The 24,190-nt window shown below is 33.8% G+C and overlaps 3 protein-coding genes across 3 annotated transcripts; 2 read left to right on the top strand and 1 right to left on the bottom strand.

The window, feature by feature from the left end:
- Nucleotides 1-10,719: 10,719 nt before the first annotated feature.
- Nucleotides 10,720-11,148, bottom strand: LOC114925527 (uncharacterized). The gene has a single exon (XM_029293901.1). It carries the CDS (start codon nucleotides 11,146-11,148, stop codon nucleotides 10,720-10,722), a length of 429 nt encoding a protein of 142 aa, XP_029149734.1.
- A 2,957-nt stretch (nucleotides 11,149-14,105) lies between these two features.
- On the top strand, nucleotides 14,106-17,215 carry LOC112755637 (probable plastid-lipid-associated protein 8, chloroplastic). The gene is made up of 4 exons (XM_025803854.3): nucleotides 14,106-14,514; nucleotides 15,128-15,251; nucleotides 15,982-16,161; nucleotides 16,830-17,215. Exons 1-4 carry the CDS (start codon nucleotides 14,290-14,292, stop codon nucleotides 17,015-17,017), a joined length of 717 nt encoding a protein of 238 aa, XP_025659639.1. The 5' UTR covers nucleotides 14,106-14,289; the 3' UTR covers nucleotides 17,018-17,215.
- Nucleotides 17,216-18,084: 869 nt separating this feature from the next.
- LOC112755638 (putative RNA methyltransferase At5g10620) lies at nucleotides 18,085-22,411 on the top strand. Its single transcript, XM_025803856.3, has 7 exons — nucleotides 18,085-18,292; nucleotides 18,387-18,418; nucleotides 18,636-18,778; nucleotides 19,501-19,567; nucleotides 20,404-20,481; nucleotides 21,625-21,770; nucleotides 22,130-22,411. The coding sequence occupies exons 1-7, from the start codon at nucleotides 18,244-18,246 to the stop codon at nucleotides 22,167-22,169; spliced, it is 555 nt and encodes a 184-aa protein (XP_025659641.1). The 5' UTR covers nucleotides 18,085-18,243; the 3' UTR covers nucleotides 22,170-22,411.
- Nucleotides 22,412-24,190: the final 1,779 nt, after the last annotated feature.

Below are 24,190 nucleotides of genomic sequence, written 5' to 3' on the forward strand. Positions count from 1 at the left end.
TGGAAGAAAGCGAAAAAATAGGACTGCCAACCAAGAGTGGACTGTGAATAAATTGTATCCTAAGCTTAGAAAGCATCCTACAATGAAGCATTGATGATTGGATTTTTGACGGTTTAGAATTTCACAAATGAAATCTCGTTGCAAGTATAGTTTCTAAACCAACACAAATCCTTTCATACAAAAATTTGGTTGTCACTAAGTGCAAACCCCTAAAATTAATAACCGAAGTATTTAAACCTCGGGTCGTCTCTCAAAGGACTTGCAGGGTAGTGTTCTTGTTATTGGTTATGGATTTATTTATTTTGGGGTTTTAGATGAGAAAAATGAATATCAAATGGTAATGAAATTTTATTAACAAAATGGTCTTGGCAAGGTTTGGTTGTCAAGGGTCTTCATCATTATCACTAGCCACAAGTATGGTAGTTGCAAGGATTAATCCCACTTAGTCATCCTTAAATCAATTAACAAAGGAAAGTCAAGTGAGTAATATCAATCCAAGTCCATAAATCCTAGCTTTCCACTAATTGGCTTAATGAAGGCTAGAGTCAATGGCTATCAACTATCAATCAATTGGACACTAACAACTCAAGAAATCCTAAATTACTTTCTCAAGCCAAGAACAAAAATTCTACTCTAACATTCTCCCAAGCATTTCATCAAACACTTGGAAGGTGCAAAAGAAAAGTATGGTAAATCACAACAAGAATGAATTATAACAACAATTGAATACAAAGAACTAACAACAACAATCAAGGAACTCACAATTATCATGAATTACCTCAAATTGCATTACTGAAAGAAAATAAAAGGACAAGAGTATCTCAATTACAAAACCTAGAAACAAAATAAGAGAAATTACAACAAGAGAGTAGAGATAGAAAGAAGAACCAAAGTGTAGCAATCATCAATTGAAGGTAGAAGTAGAAAGAGACTTGAATTAAACCTAGAACTATGAGATCCTAATCTAACCCTAATTCCTAATCCTAATTCTAGAGAGAAGAGAGAGCTTCTCTCTCTAGAAACTAACTCTAACTTCTTCTAAAACTAAACTATGACTATTGATCAAAAGTATATTGATTCCTCTTCAATCCTTGGCTTAAATAGCATCAGAAATGAGTTGGATTGGGCCCACAAGGCTTCTAAAATCGCTGGCCACGTGTTGCATTAAGTGGGTCATGTGCCACCATCGGCGCGTCCGCGTACCGTGCGCGTGCGCGCCCCTATGCGCGATGCAACTATGGCAAAATCTTATATCGTTTCGAAGCCCTGGATGTTAGCTTTCCAACCCAACTAGAACCGCATCAATTGGACCTCTGTAGCTCAAGTTATGATCAATTAAGTGCGAAGAGGTCAGCTTGACAGCTTTTACGATTCCTTCATTTCTTCATGAGTTCTCCATTTCTACATGCTTTTCCTTCATTCCCTTGATCCAATCTTTGCCTTCTAAATCTGAAATCACTTAGCAAACATATCAAGGCATCTACTAGAATCAAGGTGAATTAAATTTAGCTATTTTGAGTCCTAAAAAGCACGTTTTCACTCTTAAGTACAATTAAGGGAGAATATCAAAAACCATGCTATTTCATTGAATAAATGTGGGTAAAAGGTGATAAAATCTCCAAAAACCAATACAGGATAAACCCTACAAATGGGGTTTATCAAGCATATGAAGGTTTATGCTTGGTTTGTTAGGAAGTGTAACATTAGGCTGAACAGTACATGCATCACAAGGGCTTTGAAAACAGCTAAGAAAATTGTGCAAGGTGATGAAATAGCACAATATGAAAGAATTTCGGATTATGCACATGAATTGCTCACAGCTAACCCTGACTCTAGTTTTAAGGTTGGTGTCATCCCTATACCTGAGGGCCCCCCACAGTTTGAGCGATTTTATGTTTGCCTCGATGCTTGTAAAAAAGTATATATTCCAACTCAATTAAGGAATTGTTTTTGTCATGCATGAATGCCATGCATGCATGCGATTGCAGTCATACAAGATAAGCATGATAAGAGGCCAGAGGAGTATTGTCATAAATGGATAAGGATGAAATCATACAGAAGAACTTATGCTTTCAATGTCAACTCGGTCAAAGGACAAGATCTTTAGGAGAAAGCACCATCCCCAGCCCCCATTCCGCCCCCAAATAAACCTAAGCCAGGAAGGCCAACAACAAAAAGGAGAAAAGACAAGAATGAGGGCCCTTCTGGCACAAGGTTAGAGATGAAATGAAAATACAATCCCATCAGGTGAATATTCTGCGGTGAAGTTGGTCATAACAAGAGAACTTGTCCAAAGAAGTAATTGATAGAGGCTGAGGAACAACCAAGGCAAATGTAGCTGCAACTTACAGTTGTAACTACTGCTGCCTCTCTATCTAATGCTACCCCTGCTGTCCCAATTACTGAGCCATCTGCAACCGAGCAGAACGCTCCAACTGAGCTTGTGCTTAGCCAGACAGATGCCTACCCATCAACACAACACACACACAACTCACAACAGGTTGCATTTGTAACTTGGAAAAATTAGATGTTGTTGTTTATATTTGTAACTAAAATTGTTTTTGAATGTTGGATGAAATTCTTTTTGAAATTATGCAGAAAACTATTCCAAGGCTTTCAAAATTGAAAGTTGTTAAGGGAAGAGCAAAAGAAAAGTCCTCCCCCAAGCTGTTGTAATATCAACAGCTTCTTTTTCTGCTGAAACCATTAGGGGAACTAGCTCTGCCATTGCCAAGAAATTTGCAAACTTTATGACGTTTGTTTCTATTTCAGGATTCAAACCTCCTAGGAAGAAAGATAAACTTACTTGATGTTGATATATGAACATTATGTAATTAGGTATAGTGATATATTTTTTGTATAGGGGTCTGTTATTGCCATTAAAAACACTGTCGTTGGTTTCAATGTTAAGTTCCTTATGTTTTGGTTTAGTCCTTTGATTAAGTTAATATGGTTAGTGTAAGACCCGGTTAATTAACGGCCAATTAACTCATAAATGAGAATTTACTCTAGAAAGCCCAAAATGTGATTTTTGTGGCTAAATGTGATAGAGGAGATTGAGACGAGAATTTCGGTACCAATTTTATAGAATTCGGACCAAGATTGGACCGAACGGGCCAAACCGGACTAACCGGACCAAAAGTGGGCCTTGGCCCAACTAAACTAAACTAAAACCCTAGTTTTCAGCACTCTCTCTCCTTACACAACACTAATACACGCTGAAAAAGAGAGGCCATGGAGGGAAGAACACTCTCTCAAGTTCTATCTCTCCTTGATCTTCAAACCACAATAACTTTTGATCTAGAGCTCCGATTGCCGCACTGTTTACGGCCACGCGTTCACCGCAGAGAGCTCTACAAAACCCATATAATTAATCTTGAGGTAATCCACGTTTTTCTCTTCGAATTTCCAGCCTTATTTTCGAATTTCATGAGCAAAAATGTTGAGATTTTGGGCTCTTTGATGTTATAGGACCCAACTCTCTTGAAGGAGAATGTTAATCTTGTCTCCTTAGACCTTGGGTGTGGTAAGATTCTCAACCCTAGTGTAATTTGTGGTTCTATGATGTTTGGATTTTGAGATGTTGTGTATGGGTGTGATGATTGTGGCTTAGGTTGTGTATGTGTGAATATTGGAGCTTGATTGGTGATTTTGAAAAGGGATTTGGTGGTAAAAAATCTGTTCTTGGAGGTGTTGAGGCCTTGAGAGCTTGAGGAAAAGTGGTTTGGAAGTGCTCCAGTTGAGCTTGGAAAATCGGCTAAGGTATGGTTTCAGTTTCTCGTATCTAATATGTAATGTGGTAGGAAATACTTAGGCTAGAGGCCCTGAGATAGGCATTGAATTGTTGGTGTTGTTGAATGGTTGATATATATGATGTGGTCATATATGTGATGATGATTATTGATGCCTTGATGGTATAATGTATGAGAAATATGCATGTTGTGATATATGCTTGATGATTGGTTGTGGTTGAATTGTGGGTTGAACCATGTTAATGGTGAGTATGACATTGATTGTGTACAATGATGATTTATTGGAATTGCTGTTGTTGAAAATTGGCATGAGGAAGAGTATGTGATATGTCAATGTGTTTGGGTTTGAACCACTTGGGTGAAGTGGGTTAAAATGATGGGATAGTGATTTTGTAATTGTGGTAATGTGTCAATGTGTGAGTTGAGGAGGCTTGATGTTGAATTTGGTATATTTTGATTGATTTCAAAGAAAAGGGATGAAATTGGCATGTTTTGATTGATTTTGAAAATAGTTGAAAATGGCTTATTTTGCAAATGGCACTTTGTGGTTTTGTATGAAAAACATGGTTTTGGGCATACTTTGACGGGTCATAACTTGGACAACGGATCTCCTTTTTGTACCAAATCTGTTTAGAAATAAAATTGAATCTGGGATGTCCATGCCATTCGAAGAACGGGTGAAAAACGATTTAAAATGAGAAAGTTACGTCCGTTGGAAGATTGGGGTTTGAATCTGTGAATTCTGCAGCTTTTAACTTAGAAAATTTTAGCAGAATGACCCCTCGCGCGTAGGCGCGCTTGGCTCGTACGCGCCGTTCTTTCAGAAAACGCCATCCACGCGTGCGCGTGGTGTGCGCGGGCACGCCGATGTGCTGCACCCAATGCCCAACCATTTTCCAGAGGGTTGGGCCTGAACTGTGCCAGTTTTGTGCCTGGGGCACGAGAGTACCCACGCGTACGCGTGCGCGTCGATTGGCTAATTTTCAATCCACGCGTTAGCGTGCATGACGCATATGCGTCGATGAGTTTTGTGGCCATCCACGCGTGCGCGTGGAGTGCGCGTACGGGGGGCCCTGATTTCATCCCAAAGTTGATTTTTGAGTTTTAAAAGCCAAATCTCATACTTCTAAGCCTCCGATCTCACCGCTTATGTCTTAAATCATTATGATATGTCTAGCTATGAGAAGAAGGGCTAGTGAATGTGGTAACTTGCGAGTGAAGCAAGGGAAAAATGAATGATCAATGAGGATCAAAGATGATTATGTGAGAGGCAGAGGATGGGGGTGGAAGTGCTTGTTATGCCATGGGCTGAAAGGTCGTAATTGTTAATGAAATGGCTGGTTATGGATTTAACCGTGAGCCGGATGGCTAGATTATTGCTGTGTTACGGTAGGGTGTTACAGTTAGCTTTTTGAAAATCGATCAGACAATTATGATCAAATAATGTTGTTGTTTTAGTTTTAATATATGGAAATATTTTGTTTTTTTTACATATCATTGTAATATTGTGTAATTAAGTACAGTTGTGTAATGTGTTTTCTGATTTCAAAAAGTGTTAACTTCAACCACTATTTTTAAGTTCAATTAACCAGGTTACAATTTAAAAGATAATCTTGCTAAAATAAAATTTAGAAAAAACAAGTTACTCAATTAAAGACTAAATTGAATACAATAAGACATATCTTCTAGTTCTTGTTCATACAAATTACATGCCTAAATACAAATTAATTGCACTATCACTTGAAAAACAAAATGTGCAAATTAATCCCACAACTAAAATCACAATTATCAATCCAATGAATATAAAAAGTCATTAGCATTCTTGCAAATCTCACTTCTGCTTCCAAACTCCCCATTATCCATATAATGTTTACTTTTCACTCATCATGATTACTCTATACTTCCGCATTAATTTCTGTATCTCCATTTCTTCAATCATATTCATCTTCATCAACCCACTTGAAGAAGTTGCAATGGCCACCCTTCTGCCGAAATTTAAGGAATCTTATGATTGAAAACCCCCCACAACTAGTAAAAATGTTGAAAATAAATGAATTTATGAGAATAACTCACTCAGTAGCTTGGACATGTATGGAACAATCTATCTGGATTCTCTGAAGTTTTAGATTTCTTAACCAACGTCTTCAACCTACAATGACATATCAGGTCTTCTTTCTTCCTCTTTCTTCGCATAAACGAGCTAGATCCATAGTTACCAACTGATTAACAGGAGACCTCTCCATGACGACCTTTGTTTCCACCACCCATCATGCCGGCGTGCTCTAATATTGGTCTCTGAACCTCTGCAGCTGCACTCAACATACGGGTCCATAAATGGGATTAGGGTTTATTAGTTAGGGATTAATTTGACGAAATTTCGAGAAGTAGTCATGCTGGCAGACAACCAGGATGGATGGGGTTATGTTGACATGGATCCTAACGTACTACGTCAACTTCCGTTAACGGCGTTAGCGAGAGAATTGACGGAAGGACTAACGTGACTAACTAAAAATCTTTCGAGAATGATTTTGATTAAAAAAATCTTTTAAGGACCAAATTGGAGATCGCGTGATCTTTCAGGGATCATTTTGACTGTTTACTCAATTTTAAATTCTAAATTTTAAACACTAAATCTTAAACCCCTAAATACGAACTTTAAATCATAAACCCTAATCTATAAAATCACATACCCTAATAAAAAAAACCCTAATCCTAATCCTATATCATAAATCTTAAATTCTAAATATATAACCTTATATTTCACCCTTTTTTTAATAAGTAGATTACCATTCACTTGATATCGTACTTTTAGTTTTTTACGATTCTTTTTAATTCGATATATTAAGAGCAACTCCAATGGTGCAAAAGTAGAGTCCTTTCTCTGACATAAAGGAACTTTAAAATATTGGAGTGAAAAAATATTAAATTCCTTCACGCATACCAAAAAGAAAATCCCTATTTAGAGGAACTCTTGCAATCTAATAAAGTCTTGATACATGGCAAATTAATATAAAAAATTATATTAAATCATAATTAATATAAAAAATTATATTAAATCATTATTACATATTATGTATATTGTTATATTAAACTATAATTAATTAAATTTATTTACATAAAAAATAAATTTAATTTTTATATATTACAGAATAATTTTTAGTTGGGTTGTTTATTTTTATTTATAAATTTAAAATGCTAACCACATTATAAAATTAGCCGTTGCAAAATTAGTCATTGAAAACTAGTCATTACTATGTTATCGTTATTATTAATAAATTAATATTTTATTACTCTATATATACTACTTACATACATTTCTATTCTCACACTTTCTTCTACTCTTCTTTATCTTCTTTCAAGTTTACGAAATCAAAGTAGAGATATTATTTTTTGTTATCCGAATCAACTCAACTCTTTTTTCAATTACTTATACAATTTTTTCAAACTCCAAATACCCAACAATATCAAAGTTCAAACTCTCAAATTCCAAATTAAAACTTCACACTACAAAATACCTAAGAAGCTTGTAAACATAATGAGAGCTTGTATTATATTGCATAATATAATTATTGAGGATGAAAGAGGCACTTATGCATAAATTTTTGCTCAAAACTTATAATATGACGATGTCGATAATGGATTATCACAACCTCATATGAGAGAGGAAGATTTTGCACTATACCATCAATTTCTCAAAAGAAATGCCCAACTTCAAAAAAGGCAGCAGCATAGATAGTTAAAAGATGACTTGATTGAACACACATGACAATTTCACAATATTTGTCATCAACTATAGAGTTTAACTATGTTTTCTTTATATTAAGTAATTTTACAAATTAGTTTAATCTTAAATTATATATTGTATATTATTATCATCTATGATTTTTTTAATATTAATATTTTTTAATAGTGAATTATTTTTAAATTTATAAATTTAAATAATATTATTGTAAAAAATAGTAACTACATTAATTTTAATTATTTAATTAATTAATTAAGTGGGATTATAATAGGGACTAAATTATAGTTCTTCCTAATAGAAAAGAGGTTTTAAGTTCTTATTTATTCATTATGACGCAAAAATTAATGTGAAGTTGCTTTCTATGACATGTGAATCATAAATAGAGATTGAGATGAGTTCTATATTAAAAATGGTCTAAAGATTAATCTGTCACACATTTGAATTTCATTTAAAGATTTATTGCTTGCATAAATTAATATTTTTTTTGGTTTATTAAATAAAATTTTTTTAAGTATATCAATTCGATATTTCGATAATTTTTAAATTAAGATCAACTGCTTAAGATTATTAAAACATTAGTATATCGGTACACTTTAAAATTTTTCAACTAAATATATCAATAATGTTCTTTAAAAAAAAAAAATCAATAACTAAGCATTAGTCAGTTTCAGTGGATCATGAATAATCAAATTCATACCACACATGCTGTTTCCATTAAATGTCAATGTTCCAGCAGGAGCACGTGTAATCTGTCCTCCATTAGAAACATACCCAACAAAGGGTATGGCTTCTCTACAGTCATATCCACTTGTCCACGTGACTGTCATCTGTGTTTATTTTAATATTTCTTTACATTTTACAGAATAATTTAATCATTTTTATTTTTTTATTTTTTAATGATCATCTACCTAGTGAAATAAGAAGGTATTTTTATTAAGAATAAAAACTGAAAATTATTTTTTTTTTATGGATGGAGGGGTAGTATATTAGTTGGATATTAGCGAAAGAGGAGTATTACCGAAATGTGGAGTTCACAGTCAACATGTCAGGAACATGGTGCCTGAGCAGGTGAGCAACGTGACAGCACTCCTTCAACACGTCAGGGCCGTGCTGACTCAATACGTTAGGGACGTGGTACCTGGACACCCGTAATGCAGTGCAGAGTCTTGCAGAGTTCTAAAGTTGCAGCAGCACCACGCGAAGGCATGTTGCAAGCCTGCCTGCATGCAGGAGACAGTCTCCCACTCCGAAAGCCAGCGAATTCTCTCTTTCATGTATATATATGCACTCTTCTCCCTTTCTATTGTTAACATATACACCTACTAAAGCAAAGAACTAAGAGAGAAGGAAAGAAGTGTGTTAGCGTATAAATTGTAGCGAAAAAAGTAGTTGCAAGAGTGTATAGTGAGTAGTAGTGAATAGTGATATAAGAGGAAAAAAATTATTAGTTTAAAGAGATTAAAAAAAATGGTACATAATTATACGACATCCAAAAAATATATTTTATCAACTATTTGGATCATCCTATTTATGTAAATTGGCAAATTTTAATTTATTGTTTATATTTAAAGTTTGTTATGTGTGTGTGTGTGTGTGTGTGTGTGTGTGTGTGTGTGTGTGTGTGTGTGTGTGTGTGTGTGTGTGTGTGTGTGTGTGTGTGTGTGTGTGTGTGTGTGTGTGTGTGTGTGTGTGTGTGTGTGTGTGAGAATATTATTTTGTGTATTTTATGAATATTTTAAGAATATAACAATAATTTTTATAAACGTTAATAATATGTAATTTTTTAATAATTTTTTATAATTTTTGTTACTATGAATATATTAAAGAATAAAAAAAAATATTTTGATTTTTTAAAAATAAATATGTTGGGTATATTAATAAGTTAATATTATAATAAATTAAATATGTAAAAATGTATAAAATATATTGTTATTAAAAAATTAAAAAAATAAATAATTTGACAAATAAAGATTATTAAATACTTTATTTAAAGTGATAAATGTTATTAAATATTACTAAATATTGTTATTGCTTAAATATTTTTTTGTAAGAAATAAATATTTTATTTGTTAAATAGATAAAGAATTTAAATTTTTTAATAAATAAATAAATAAGCTATGTTAAATATTTTAATAAATAAGATATTAAAATAAATATGTGAATGTTTATTAAAATATTTATAAGGATTATTATTTAATTAATGTAACATATATCTTTATTGATGCAGCTTAACAGAAATTTGTTGGTGCATAAATTGGATCCGCCACAGACGTAGAATCCGATGGTCGAAAGCTACTTACGCGCCACGGAATTCTACCACGTCTCTAGGATTGGGGTCATAAGAGGATTTCAACCCTTATTAGCTGCTCTGGTTGAAAGGTGGAGGCCAGAAACCCACACCTTTGTATTGCTGGTCGGTGAGGTTACAGTAAAATTGGAGGATGTCGCTCATATATTTTGGTCTACCCATTGATGGATAGCCTGTAAGTGGATGGACAGATAGTAGTGGCGACTTCCTTAAAAGTCAGAGCATAGCGATATTCGGTCGTGAAGCAGCAGTCAACCATTCTTCGAAGTCCTATATAAAGTTGGGTTGGGTTCGACGTATCAGAAACGTACAGTCGTTGGTATGCGGGGTCATACTTTCGACCACACGTCAGGGAGTGCGTCATGTGATAGTGGTTTTATCCAGCGTCAGCGGGCATACGCAGTTGTTGGCACGTTCAACCCCGGTCCATCTGCTCCAGCAGAGGCAGGTGGGTCGGCCGCTCCGACAGAGGCAGGTGGGTCAGCAGCTCCGAGGGTGGATGACTCAGTTTGAGGTCACCCGTATGACCTAAGGACGGAGCAAAATCCACCTGATAGGTATACTCCATCGCGGTTCGATCAGGGCATTATGGGTAAGGAACTGAACTGGTTCGTTGGAAAGAAGTGAGCTTGGGTTTAGGTTTTTTAGATTTTATTTTCAGAATTAAGTTAACGTAAATCGTGTTTAATGTTTTGTTTGTTAACTTATGTAATCCATAGTTCTTTTTTGTATATTTACTTCAGAAAATCAGTTAATGACAATATTAAGCTGACATTAAATATCAATGGATAGACTCCAATTGACAAATACAAACACGTCTAATATCAAAAGCATCAATTGACAAAATGCAAATTAAAAAATACAAACATGACCGTATTAAATATCATTCACTAGGAAACATAAAGACAAACAAAGACCTACGAACCATCATCGTCACCCGCACCACTCGGTCTAGCATGCTGAGGACACCTACTCCGACTATGAACCTGAGCACCACAGAGACGACATATCCGAGGACCACGCATGTCGCGTGAGTCCATTTCATTCAAGTATCGGGTCAATTTGGGCCGGCCTTTCGACGTTCGCCTCAGTGCAGGATTAGCGACCATTGTGGGTCCTTCATAAGCAGGCCATGTCTCGGGGTCACCTAATGGTGTGAACTCAAATCTATATACCTTACGAACCTCCGTCATCTTGTACACATCATGCACATACAACTGCCAATCGAGACGCTGGTTAGCACAGCAAGCAATAACATGGCGACATGGTATTCGTTCAACCTGAAAGTGCCTACAGCCACACGTCTGTCGCGCAAGATCAACAACTAACACCTTTCCGCTAGTCATTTTGCACACCTCATTTCGTCTATCAAAGCAGTGCACAACTATATTTCCAGCCTATTGCATATTTGCTTCTATCCGCTGTTGTGCAAATACAGAGTAAGTAAATTTAGCACGCTTGTGTTCGTGAGTCTCGGCACTCTTCCGCATAAAAAGTTTATTTAACATATAATATGTTGCTTGAACCAGCGCCAACACAGGTAGATTACGGGCACCCTTCAACACTAAGTTAATGCGCTCGACAAGGTTTGTTGTCATATGGCCTCATCGATGTCCCTCATCAAATGTCAATACCCAATGTCGGAGTCCAATGGCATCGCACCACCTGGCAAATGTCTCGCCTCGCTCTTCCAATCTCTTATAATTGATATTGTACTCTTCCACCGTTCTTAAATATCCTATGTTGACAACAAGCTTTTGCAAGTGAGGAACTTTGAATGTCCTTAAGAAGTTACTGTCGATGTGCCTTATACAAAACATTTACCATGCTCTTGGAGGTTGCCAGTCACCTCTGGAACGATTTATTGCTGCCCGTATTGACTCATGCCGGTCTGAGATCATACCCACACTGTCTTTTTTAACAACATACATTCGCAGATTTCTGAGAAAGAAGTGTCACGCATTAGCTGTCTCCCCTTCCACCAAGGCAAAGGCGATAGGCACAATGTTCTGGTTCTCATCTTGTGCAACAGCGACTAGAAGTGTACCTTTGTATTTTCCGTATAGGTGTGTGCCGTCAACCTGAACCAGGGACTTGCAATGCCTGAATGCCCTAATACATGGATTGAAACTCCAAAATATACGATGAAGTATTTTTACACGTTGCGCCTCCTCATTCCTGTTGTACAGTGGTCGTATTTCTATTTGGACAACTGAACCAGGCATCTTCTGCACCATGACTGAGAGCCACCATGGCAAGGCTTGGTAAGAATCCTCCCAACCACCAAAAACTTTGGCTATGGACTTCTGTTTTGCCAACCAAGCCTTTTGGTAACTGATGGTATAGTTGAACCTTGACTGGACTTCCACAATTATAGATTTCACCTTAATGGACAGGTCCGTCTGGACCAATGGCCTTAAAGCCTCAGCAACTGTATCCGAGCCCAACTTGGAATGATCTTGTGAAATCGTTCTGATTGTGCACGTGTGCCTACCGTTGTATCTGCGTATCTCCTAACAACCTTTTTTCCGTATCAAGCTAGCTCAAATAAGTCAGTCGCACCCACACCCATACATCTTGCATTTTGCATAAAACGTCTGTGGCTCAGACTCATACACATCATAGTTAACTCCTTTACATATAGTGTAACTTCTAATTGTTGCAACAACCGACTTTCTAGAACTATATTCCATTCCAATCTGGAACTCTCCGTCCTCTGGATCAGCAATGCTTACAGAAAGCCGAAATCATCGTTTTTTGATCAATCCAAAGTATAAACTAACAAAAACTTATTATTTAGTCAACACGTACCTATGTTTGCATATTCCGAAAACTCAGGGGCATGCATGGCGTCGAGATCCAACTCACGCATAAAAGGTGGAACGTACATCGGTTGACTGCTCCAAGGATGAACCACTACATTCTCTGCTGTTGCCTCAACTCCTACATCACCATCCTCATCTTCGTTGCCGCCTTCATAAGTGGCTTCGAAGTCCTCTTCGCTGTCACTATTCATTCCTTTGTACACTGCAGCTCTATCATCATCTATATCTATATCATTTTGAACTGCTACTGCCTCTACAGTTTCACACTCAACGTACAACTCAATCTGTGGGTGTCGCATCTGAGTCTGCCGGTGAATTTGAAACATATTCCGCATACTCACTTTATCAGTGATCGGCATGGTATCAAACTGTATTAGACCACCAAAAATTACAACCGAATTTTGGTACAGAATTCTGCTCACTCCCATTAACGTGCTGTTCTCCATGCTTTGACAGAGGCCATTCTGCAGCTCCATTAACGTCATCGTGCATGGAACCACAAACAAAAATGGATTCTGGCACACAAACCTCACTCTCTCATGAGTATTACGTATTATCTCACTGTTGCGATACACCACCAAGTTTGCGGTGCCCTCCATTACACTAACAACACTCTCAAAGAACACTCAAAACGCACTCAAATCTTATTCAAAATGCAAAATACTATCGAGCTCTGCCTTATATAGAGGGGTGCATTTAACACCCTCCACGTGCTGCCTGCCTCAGCCAATCACGCTTTGACATGTGTCAAAATGCCCCTGTGTGCTGACTCAGCACTCCCCCCATGTGCTGCATACGTCAACCAAGCAATCTTCGCCATGGGGCGTGCTGACTCAGCATGCCCCCCACGTGCTGCCAATAAACCTTTGCCATGTCAGCACGCCCCATGCGTGCTGACTAAGCATGCCCCCTGTGCTGCCTTGTTGGTTCAACCACACAATGCCATGTGGCTTCCACGTCCTCTATGCGCTTCAGGTAACACGCCCTTTGTGTGTTGTACTTTCATTTGACACGTCCACCTGTGTGTAATACACAGAGTAATTCAATTTCCAACTAATACACCACAATGTTTTCCATATCCAAATTATTGAACCAATAAAAACATGTAATTAGATATTTATGTAAAATATTTTTACACCAATGATATATAAATTTTAAATTTATATATTAATATTAATTATTATAATTTAGGTGAAGTAATTATTTTAATTTTTTTGTATTTAAAATTATTTTAAATTCATATATCAATTATTATTTTTATGTGTATTATTTTTATAGTTTTTTAGTTTAAAAAATAACAAAAATAAAAATAAAAAATCATCTTTCATATTAAAAAATATATAAAAAAAGTTCTAAACGTAATTTTTATTTATTTTATTTTATGCATAACAATAAAGTGAAATTTCAGGTACAATCAACTTTATATGAAGTTGATAATTAAAAGCTATTAAATAATTTAATTAATTTGTCTAAATTTTGATGTAACGTCTTTCGATTATCAAATGAGAGGAAGCGGGAAGATATGCATAGTTAGATGATGGGAGATAAGGTTGGGCAGCGTGGTCATCACCAAAACCAAGCACTTAAATTTCCAATCACACGTGGCATGCCACAAGCAGCTTCAACACTCGCCATTGACCCTTGCTCCTTCGTGACAGTGCCATGGCCACAGCTTCAGCTTCTCCTTCTCTTTTCCTCAGATCTTCTTCGTCCTGTGGTGGCCGTACTAACATAATCACTCTTCGCTCCTCTCATTCACGTTTTCCTCACCTGAATCGCCGCCACGTAAAGAAGAGCCTCACACTCACTGTTTCCGCTTCGGTTTCGGTGTCCAATCCTGAGCTTCGTGCCGCTCCCGATGATCTTGTTTCGTCTATTCTCTCAAAGGTAACTAAGATCACCTTCTGAAATTCAATTTGAGTTGAAAAGAGAAACTATTAACCGTGGTGTGATTGAACTGAAGGAGCTTATCTCCGCCCTTGACCAAGTTTCTAGGGTTGATATGCCTACAAGCTAGAGAAATATTAGAATAAAAAATGTTTTATAGATGATTGACATATGGTATGCATAGAGCATTTTTGTTAATACTAAAATTGGAAAGATAGATGTGATTAATAATTTCGATTTTCAAATTTTAAAACTTGTATATGATATATATGTTGTAAATTTGATAATATTGCTAACCTCTCTGGATCTTTAGTTTCTTCTGTTCCAATTGGCAACTGATAATGAGTTTACTTATGATTAAGGCATCAAAATACTCAGCAGCAGATGATTGGAAGACACTAATTTTATCTAAAGAAGAGCATAATATGAACTGTAATGTTAATAAATTTTATGTGATAAATTTATGATTTATGAGTTGTGAATGCTGTTGTTCCGTTTCAGCAGTGCATTTTTTTTTATTTTTATAAATTGTTATAGTTTCTTCCATTTCATTCGATGTTCAATTTTCCAACTTGCATGCTAAAAAGGAATACTGAATCCTGACTTTAATCAGGTGTTGGAAACAGATGGAGGTGTTTTACTAAAATCTCAAGAACATAAAGAGGTGGCTGAAATGGCTCAGCAATTGCAGAACTATTGTCTGAATGAGCCAGTTAAAAGCCCATTAATATTTGGAGGTGAGTTCACATTGTGCTGCACAACCTTGAGATGGCGTTAAAATGGCTCTAACAAAGTATCCTTGTACAAAATTTGGTTACTGCATGTTGGTTTTATAGTTTGTGATGACACCAAAAATGAAAACCACTTAAAATTGATGATAGCAAAATGAATTGAACAGTTTCAAAAGTGTTTGGTTACTAAGGTGTGTCAACATACTTTTGAGAGCCTTCAAAGTATAAAAGTGAAGGTACTTTTCATTTTGGTGAACTGTTTTTACTTTTCACTGTTATAAACTTAATCTCAGTACTCCCCTATCAATCTCCAAAAGTTATCATATATTCAATATCCTTTTTAGTAATTTTGCATATAAAGGTAATTTTAATTAATTTATTTCATTTCTTCCTATCAGAATTGATCCTCCGAGACTTATTTGTAAAATACTCAAACCAAACAATTAAAAATTAAGTCAAAGGACCCTTAATCTTCTTAACCTTGCAAAAGAAGCCCTTTATCTTTATATACACTTTTAATTTCTACAAAATCTTTGTATCTTTATATATAATTTAAAATCATTAAGTTCACTAGATATCACCTTCTCCAAGTAGAGTCCACCTTCCATTGCTAATTACAATACATATTTATAAGCATTCCTTTGGGAATTTTAATTTATGATACACAAATCAAATTGGTTTGCCCTTTTATCTATCTTTCTTTTTTGCTCATTCCATTGACAAAAGTTGTTTCCAGAGTGGGATGTAGCGTACTGTTCACAGCCAACATCACCTGGAGGTGGCTATAGGAGTGCGGTGGGACGCCTTTTCTTTAAGACGAAGCAGATGACTCAGGTTATTGAAGCTCCTGATATCGTGAGAAATAAGATCACCTTCACTGCCTTAGGATTTTTGGATGGAGAAGTCTCTCTAAAGGGTACGTTTTCTAAATATTTGAAAGGAGGTGTAAAACAATCCAATTTCCACATGCTGATCTCAAATCCGAAAAAGAAAGTAGCATTAAATTTATCAGCTTCATAAACTCTAAACTGAAGAAATAAATAAGTAATTGAACGATCTAAAGTTTTTAAGGTAAATTACATTGACATCTCAAGGGTTAGGCAATATAATATATAACACAAAACACTCTTGTGGTTGTAGAAGTATACGTTAATCTATATTTAAGTTTGGGTGATACTATGCTCGACATCTGGGCATTTTTTTAAAATGTTTTAGTCATCTTCCTTCTGAAAAATGACACTAACCTCCCCAAACTAAAAGGTACAATCAAAATGGGAGCTTAGTATAAGTTTGATGAATAGAAGGGTATTTGTGTATTTTTATGTAACTTTAAGGACGGCAGCCTAACTGATTGCCTTGGATCTTAAATCTTGATATCTGTTTGCTTATTGTTCAGTCTGCGCATTTTCAGTCCAGTTTTTTGGGAATGTATCCTCTCAATTTTTTCTCTCAATTGTTTGGTAAACTATGACCTCTCACCAACAATTGAGAAAAAAAAAATTGAGAAGATCTACTCTCTAGTTTTTTAACTTCCTATGCGGTGTCACCTTCTATGCTGATTTTATCTATGCAAACTTGGAACAGGAAAACTCAAGGCTTTAGATACTGAATGGATTCAAGTTGTATTCGAAGCACCCGAATTGAAGCTAGGGTCATGGGAGGCCCGGTATGGCGGCGAGAGTCAAGTTAAACTGAGAATCACTTACATTGATGAAAAAATCAGGTTGGGAGTGGGTTCTAGAGGTTCCCTCTTTGTATTTCAAAGAAAATGAAGTTGAGCTGCAAAATCTCAGATTTCTTTAGCTTTGTACACTGCACACTTTCATATTTGATGTATAATGTGATTATGAGTGAATCTCATTAGATCTTGTAAAGGAAAACAGCTGACAAAGTCAAGGGGAAATTCACTAACCATTAACCAACTAACTATTTTCTATAAACCAAGGTATGTGAATTGTGGCAGGACAAAAGATTTATTTGATTTATTTTCAACACCTAAGAGATTAATATTATAATGATTAATATATTAAAAGACACATTAATATCTTATATTTTATAGAAGAGATCAAATATTCAAATTTTGGAAATACCAATTTTTCTTTTATAAATCAATATAATAAAAGATATGTTAAACATAAAAATTTGTATACAAAACTTAATTTTCATTGTATAGATTACGGGTTTGTCTGAATGAGTTTGTTTTTTTAAAAAAAAATTTTGAGTGATTTTTTTCCAAAATATTTTTTAGAAAAATAAAAAATAATTTTATGTAAATTTTACTTTTAACATTTGAGTACAATAATATAAAAATAATTTTTATTTATTTATTATGTAAAAAATATAAATTATAATTTTTAAAAGAAATATTTTTTATTTTAGTATTTTTATTATTAAAAATTTGTCAAACACATTATTAAATGAAAATAAATATATATTTTTACAAAAGATATTTTTCATTGATTTTTTTTATCTTTTTGACAATTTAACAACACCCAAACAAATTTTATATATAATCATTTATTAATAAAAACATCAAACTAAATTTCAGAAGAAGAATGTTAGAAGAATATCAAAAGTTATTATTTTTAGTCATTAATATTTAAAATTAGGGATTTAATTTTGATGCACAGCATAAAACATTTTTACACGTACAACCACATTTGTCCTGTTCTTTTAGATGATCATTCACGTAGTGAATGTAAAAAATAGTTAGTTTTATAATTGGATGTACATTTAAAATTATTTTAAACGGATTCGGAGTAAGAAATCCGTAGCCTAAAAATATGGATTAAAAATATATTGATAAATTAATAAATTAAATATGCATGAGTATACATTCAGAAAATTATAAAATATGCCGCAACATAATTTTTTTTTTAAAATTTTCCAAAATCCCGGTAACTTTCAACAACAGATATCCTTTTTCAAAGAAATACTGTTCAAATAACGCAATTGCGCTGTGCGTTTTGCACTGTTTCATCTCCTCCTTCTGTTCGCCATGGCCACCGCAGTGTACCTCAATTCAGCGAGTTCGAATCCTTTTCAAGGTTCTTATTATTCTCTAAACATCACTAATTCTTGCATCCCCAATCTTCCAAAATCCCACACTCTTTAATTCTTCTTATTCCAAACATTTTTCAGCTACAAAAGGCAAATACGCCGCTCAATCTGTGGTAACAATTCTCCCTCTCTCAATTACTTTTACTATCAGTTACCAATTGATTATGGACTAAATGCTCATTTTAGTACCTCAAGTTAATTTGGTCTTTGAAATTTTAAAATGTTCAATTTTGTCTCGAAGTTGCATCTCGTGAATCCCTTCATATCTTGAAATAGTAATGATGCTATTTTTGTTTAGAAATAAAAAATAAAAAAAATTGGTTTTTATAGAGAGCAGTTCCCATACGTGTACTATCGGTGGGGAAGAAGCGATCACGGGAGCTCCAACTCATGGTTGATGAGTATGCTGAAAAGATCAAGTATTATTGCAGTTTTGAAGATGTTCAAATTCGGCCAAACCCTAGAAATGCACGGTGAATTCTCCGCTCTATTATTTTTACTTAGAACAATTTTGGTACGACCTATTTGAATAGGTTGCTAACTCTATCACCTGATATATCAAGTTTCATTTTCTGTCGAGCTAATGAAATGACTAATTTGTTTTTTCGAATTTCCATCTAGCGCATTACTACAATCATTTCGATGTTGTGTTCCTCTCGTGTCAAAATTTCAGATGCATGTTTTGCTCCGTAGAAGGTTAAATGATAGAACACACCGATGAAAATTTGCTCAGGACTTTATCATGCAGATTTTGCACATGACGCAACCATGTGCGGTTAAGTCTAGAAATTAGTTTTCTCAGCTACATGATAGAAAACAAATAGAGAAGGTCATTGGATTTTGAAAAGGAAATTACACATTAGAATTTGTTTTAAGTTTGTAATTAATTTTAATAGTGATATAAGAAAATAAGCCTGAGTTGGAACTTATTTGTATGTGTATATATAATCTTTAAAATTTTGATTATATGTATGTTGTATCTGTGTTTTCTCTTATCAAAATTCAGAATTTTCCTTGTGTCAATATTGTATGATGTTTGGTACTTCTGTGTCTATTGAGTGTCTTGGGCTCTGAGATACATAGGTGCATTGTGAATATATGCATGCATGCTGAAACCTCTTGTCTTCTAGGTATAACAAGCTTGAAACTTTCATTGATGCCTAATGGAAAAAGTGGAATTTGGTTTGCATTGCAGTGATCAACGTGCTCAGGTTGATGATGAAGATGCAGCAATGATGAACCATATAAGGTCTGATGATTGGGTATAGTCTTTGAACATGCATGAATTGAAATTATAATAATATTTTTGTCATCCTACTTTTAATTACAATAATACTTGAAATTGTATTCTGTTCCTACTTGACATGATGATAGTAATCAAATTTCATACGGCATTGCTTTCAGGTTGAGAATGTATACTGTCTGCTTATGATACTTCCTTACGTTCTGCAATTTAGGCCATGCTTGTTTTAGGTTTTAAAACGAGTGACTTTGCAACTCCAAAACGATAAAAATAAGGCAAAACAAACACATCTTTAATTTTGAAGCTTACTTGAATTGTTTGTCTGTTTTCTACTCCTTGCCCCACTTTGGAGTCTAAATTATAGCCTAATTATAGATTTCTTGTAATATGTTTGTACAGTACTCAAGCTTAGTGTCTTTTGTTGATCTCACAATGTATTCAAACTAAAGTATGTAGATATTGGTGCTAATGTCATTGACGGAATTGCTAATGGTTTTCATGAACTTATTGATGACATTGGAAATAGAAATTTGATCCAGGTTTGTCTCCTGCTAGGGATAGTGTTACACCGATGAACTACACTACACCTTTAACTCAAAGCATGTTTCCATGTAAATCATAAATATTTTGTTGTATTTCAATCTCATATATACTACGATTGACATTGTTCCAATGCAACAAACACGTAATGCCATTCTCTTATGTTTGTTCCTTGCTTGGAAGTCAGAACATGCTTGCAGTTCCTATTTTCAAGATACAGTGAGAGTCACAGATTTATATATGTTTTATGAGCAAGAAACTGGGCTTGTTTCCCCTGCTAACTAGGTTTTGTTTGCAACACACCTGCACTAACAGGTTGTGATGTTGGATGAACGTGGACAAGACATAAGATCCGAGGAAATGGCAGAGTTGATTGGTAATGCTGGAAATATGGTAAGAACGTCTTTCTCTTTCGTTTCTGATCCATGAGTATTTCAGTATTGCATGCGCTTATTGGCACTGCATTGAAATAGCACAAGTTTTCTTTCGTTAAAGACCTTTGGCATGCTGTCGAAAATGTAAATTAATGTTAAATTTTGTAAAAGTACAATCCTCTCAATTCATGTTTCTGACACTTGGCAGTGTTTTTAATTTCCTATCAATCATGTTAGTCTTTACTAATATTCCAAAGGAGTAAACTACCAAAATGGTACCCGAAAGTTTGCATCGCTGACAAAACAAACCCCAAAAGATGCTAACGACAAATAAGTCCTTGAAAGATTTAAAAACATGACAAAAGAACTAGATATTAAATATATTCTAAAATATTTATTCAAATGTTGCTATAAATATTTAGATTTAATGGATAAGTCAATTTCTTAAATATGAAAGTTTTTTTGTTATTTACAAAAAATATAATATTTATTGGTTCTCTTTTATCGTATTTTCAAATTATTTAGGAATTGTTTTATCAATAACATTTTTTAGAGACTTTTTTATCAGCAACTGAATTTTTCGAGTACTCAATTGATAATTAACCCTATTCCAAAGTATTTGATGAGGTTATGTACGCTAACATGGCAGTTGGCACCTTGTTGAATAGGGAGAATTGGGGCCGGAGGCTTATCACCAATAATTAACACAACCTCACCCAATACTTTGCCAACTACTTTATAGTGAATTGCCTTTATTATCGATAAAAGGCTTTTAATAGCCACCATGACGTGTGCCAAATATATTTTACTTTGTATGATCCGGCTATTGAACGCTGACTCGGCTAAGACACTAGGCCACTAGGCCACTAGGCCTATGGAGCTTAGATGTCATAAAATTCAAATCGTAATCTTTTTAAACCTGATCTGGGAAGTGGGAACCTAAATTCGTAAATTGTTAACTCAGTAATTTGATAACATTTTCACACCAGGTTTGTCTTCTTTTAAGTATCTAAATCCACTCTGATTTGGATTATTTGTTCCAAGATGAGTTGTTGTTTAGCTTCTCTTTTGATGAGAAATTACTAACATCAATTTCCATTCTCTTTTACTGTCTATTCATGTAAAGAAATTAATTTTTTTGTTGATTTCTGCATTCTCATAGGGTGCTTCAAGATTATCTTTTTGCATCGGTGGGCCCTATGGTCATGGGAGAAAAATGAGGGAACGTGCTAACAAATCTATCAAGCTGTCTTCATTGGTCTTAAATCATCAAATCGCACTGCTTGTGCTCATGGAACAGCTCTACAGGTGACAATATCTTAATCTCCAATTTGTTCTACTTTTCTGATGTTCCATATCTTTTTGAAACAAAGTTTAACATCAGGATGATAAGAGTAGCACATATTGGAGGCTTTGACTTCCCTGCCTAGCCTGTTGTTTAAAAATATATGCTTTTTGACTTCAATTGTTTATAACCCATTTGCTTTGTTTTCTAGCTTTCTCTACTATCTGAAATTTTGAACTTTTTTCATATATATAGTTTCCTATAGTTTATTTATACCCCCGAACCACTGTCAGTTATTATCTCTAAGATATGCCATTTGTTCATGTTTTTGGATTGTATTATTTAATTGTTAGTGGCGTAACACATTCTTTTTGTTTTGTAGGTCATGGACAATTTTGAAAGGACAGAACTACCATCACTAGATATCCCTGTATCATTTTGTTTATCCTTCATATATGTATCTTGTGATCTGTCCAATTTTATTGTGAAATTTTTGTATCTTCTTTTTCTGTTTTACGGAATGTGCATATTTTGAAAGTTGCTTTGAAGGGTTTGTCTTCTTATGAGCACTGAAATTTCATTAGCTGAGTGTGTATGAACTATGAAGTAATGCTGAAAAGCCATTTGTTACCCTAACGAAGGGCGTAATGTAGTGTATTCATCATTCATGTGTTACTAACTACTTTAGCATAGTTCGTTGAAATATTAGCATAACATCTTGGCGGAATGAATTTTTATGTACTGCTGTGTTCAATATAGTTTTGGAAAATTATCAGGTGTTCTCGAAAACATCGGTGTTCCAGTTGTTTTAACCGTTGATTTTAATTAATATATATTATATATAATATTTATAATTCAGATCAACGGTTAAAACAACTAGAACACCAGTGTTCCTGGTACACCTGATAACCTTCCTATAGTTTTTTATCTCTAGGAACCTATTATCCTATATTTAAAGAGTTTATTTACCTTGGTGTCTTTTTTACCCAAAGAAATGAATTAGAACCACACTATTTACTCTCAAAAAAATTGGGAGACTTGGCATGATTCTACTCATTATCAGGCTGCTCCACCATGATTATTTTTTATTTAAATAATATATAACTAATTATTTTTTATTTCTCCGATGGAAAAAAATAAATTATACCTCAGAATCTCAGATTTTGGGAGTTTAGGTTTCTTGATTGAAAGGTAATATTCTATTACCATGAATTTTGTTCACGATAAAAAAAAACTTTTTTTTTGTGTGTGTAATTTATCATTTCCAAGCAATAATTTTTTGTACTCAATTTAGAACTTTTCTTTTATACTTTGTTTTTTCAAATTTCACATCAAATTATTGCAAAATCAATTTTATACTTTTCCATGTTATATTCATTGGCTTTGATCACAACTCACAAGTACTTTGAGGATACTAGTTAAAATACTTAATAAAACATATTTTTAGAATAATGTTATATATTTAATTTTTTTTTTGTTAACTAAGTTCAATTAAGTTAATTTAATATAATAAAAATCAGTTATGTCTATTATTATTTTAAGTTTTATTGTTTAATTCGATTGAATTTCGTTTATAAAAAAAATTTAGATGCGTAATGATACTCATATTTTTTATTAGAAAACTAAATAGTTATAATTTTTATTGTATTAAGAGAAAATACTTTTTTAAAAGATTATTTCTCATAGTGACTTTAATTACTTTTCTTAACTTCGTATCCAAAATTGTCACATTCTTATCTATCCACGATGTGCCAAATCTTGATGACTTATCACTTGACTAACCAGTTGACCTATTTAATGAATGAACAATAACAACACGCCACCTCATCAGTCATTCAATTAAATTTTACAAATCAAATTTATTTCTAAAAAATCGTCCGTTTTTTAAATTAGCCAAATCAACTTTAAATTAAAAAATTTTAATATTTCTTTTTAATTTAAAATTAATTTAATTTAATTATATAAATTTATCATGTATTAAAACAGTTAAGTATATGATATGATCCGATAGAAACAACAAAATCACTAACATAATTAATTTAAAGTTTTTTAAAAATAAATTTAAATAAAAAATTTTTTAAAATTAATTTAAAAAATAAATAATTTTTTATAGATATATTCTTAATTTTATTTATCACACATGGTCTTCATTTATTGGGGGTTGGGGAAGTTCAGTGAACCACCCACGACATGTGGTATGCAATCCCCGAAATCTAAAGAGAGAAAAATAATAAAAATAAAAGTAGAAATATAATTATTTTTTAATTATATTTAAAAAAATAAATAGGTCATTGAAAAATAAATTTAAATTTTTTATTTTTTTTTTAAATTTAGACACATTGATCTCTTTATTCATTTGAGTATGTTAAATCTAACGAAAAAATCAAATATAGTTTTTATTATATTAATTTAGTTGATACAAATATAAAGGCAAAAGAATTTT

This window comes from Arachis hypogaea, chromosome 6 (assembly GCF_003086295.3).
Source record: "Arachis hypogaea cultivar Tifrunner chromosome 6, arahy.Tifrunner.gnm2.J5K5, whole genome shotgun sequence".
Taxonomy (NCBI): Eukaryota; Viridiplantae; Streptophyta; class Magnoliopsida; order Fabales; family Fabaceae; genus Arachis; species Arachis hypogaea.

Coding starts and splice junctions, on each gene's coding strand:
- LOC112755638 (XM_025803856.3), top strand. CDS start 18,244: ATGGCCACCGCAGTGTACCTCAATTCAGCGAGTTCGAATCCTTTTCAA. Junction 18,419..18,635: donor AATACGCCGCTCAATCTGTG/GTAACAATTCTC, acceptor TGGTTTTTATAG/AGAGCAGTTCCCATACGTGT. Junction 20,482..21,624: donor TTGGTAATGCTGGAAATATG/GTAAGAACGTCT, acceptor GCATTCTCATAG/GGTGCTTCAAGATTATCTTT.
- LOC114925527 (XM_029293901.1), bottom strand. CDS start 11,148: ATGACTAGCGGAAAGGTGTTAGTTGTTGATCTTGCGCGACAGACGTGT.
- LOC112755637 (XM_025803854.3), top strand. CDS start 14,290: ATGGCCACAGCTTCAGCTTCTCCTTCTCTTTTCCTCAGATCTTCTTCG. Junction 14,515..15,127: donor TTTCGTCTATTCTCTCAAAG/GTAACTAAGATC, acceptor GACTTTAATCAG/GTGTTGGAAACAGATGGAGG. Junction 15,252..15,981: donor AAGCCCATTAATATTTGGAG/GTGAGTTCACAT, acceptor AGTTGTTTCCAG/AGTGGGATGTAGCGTACTGT.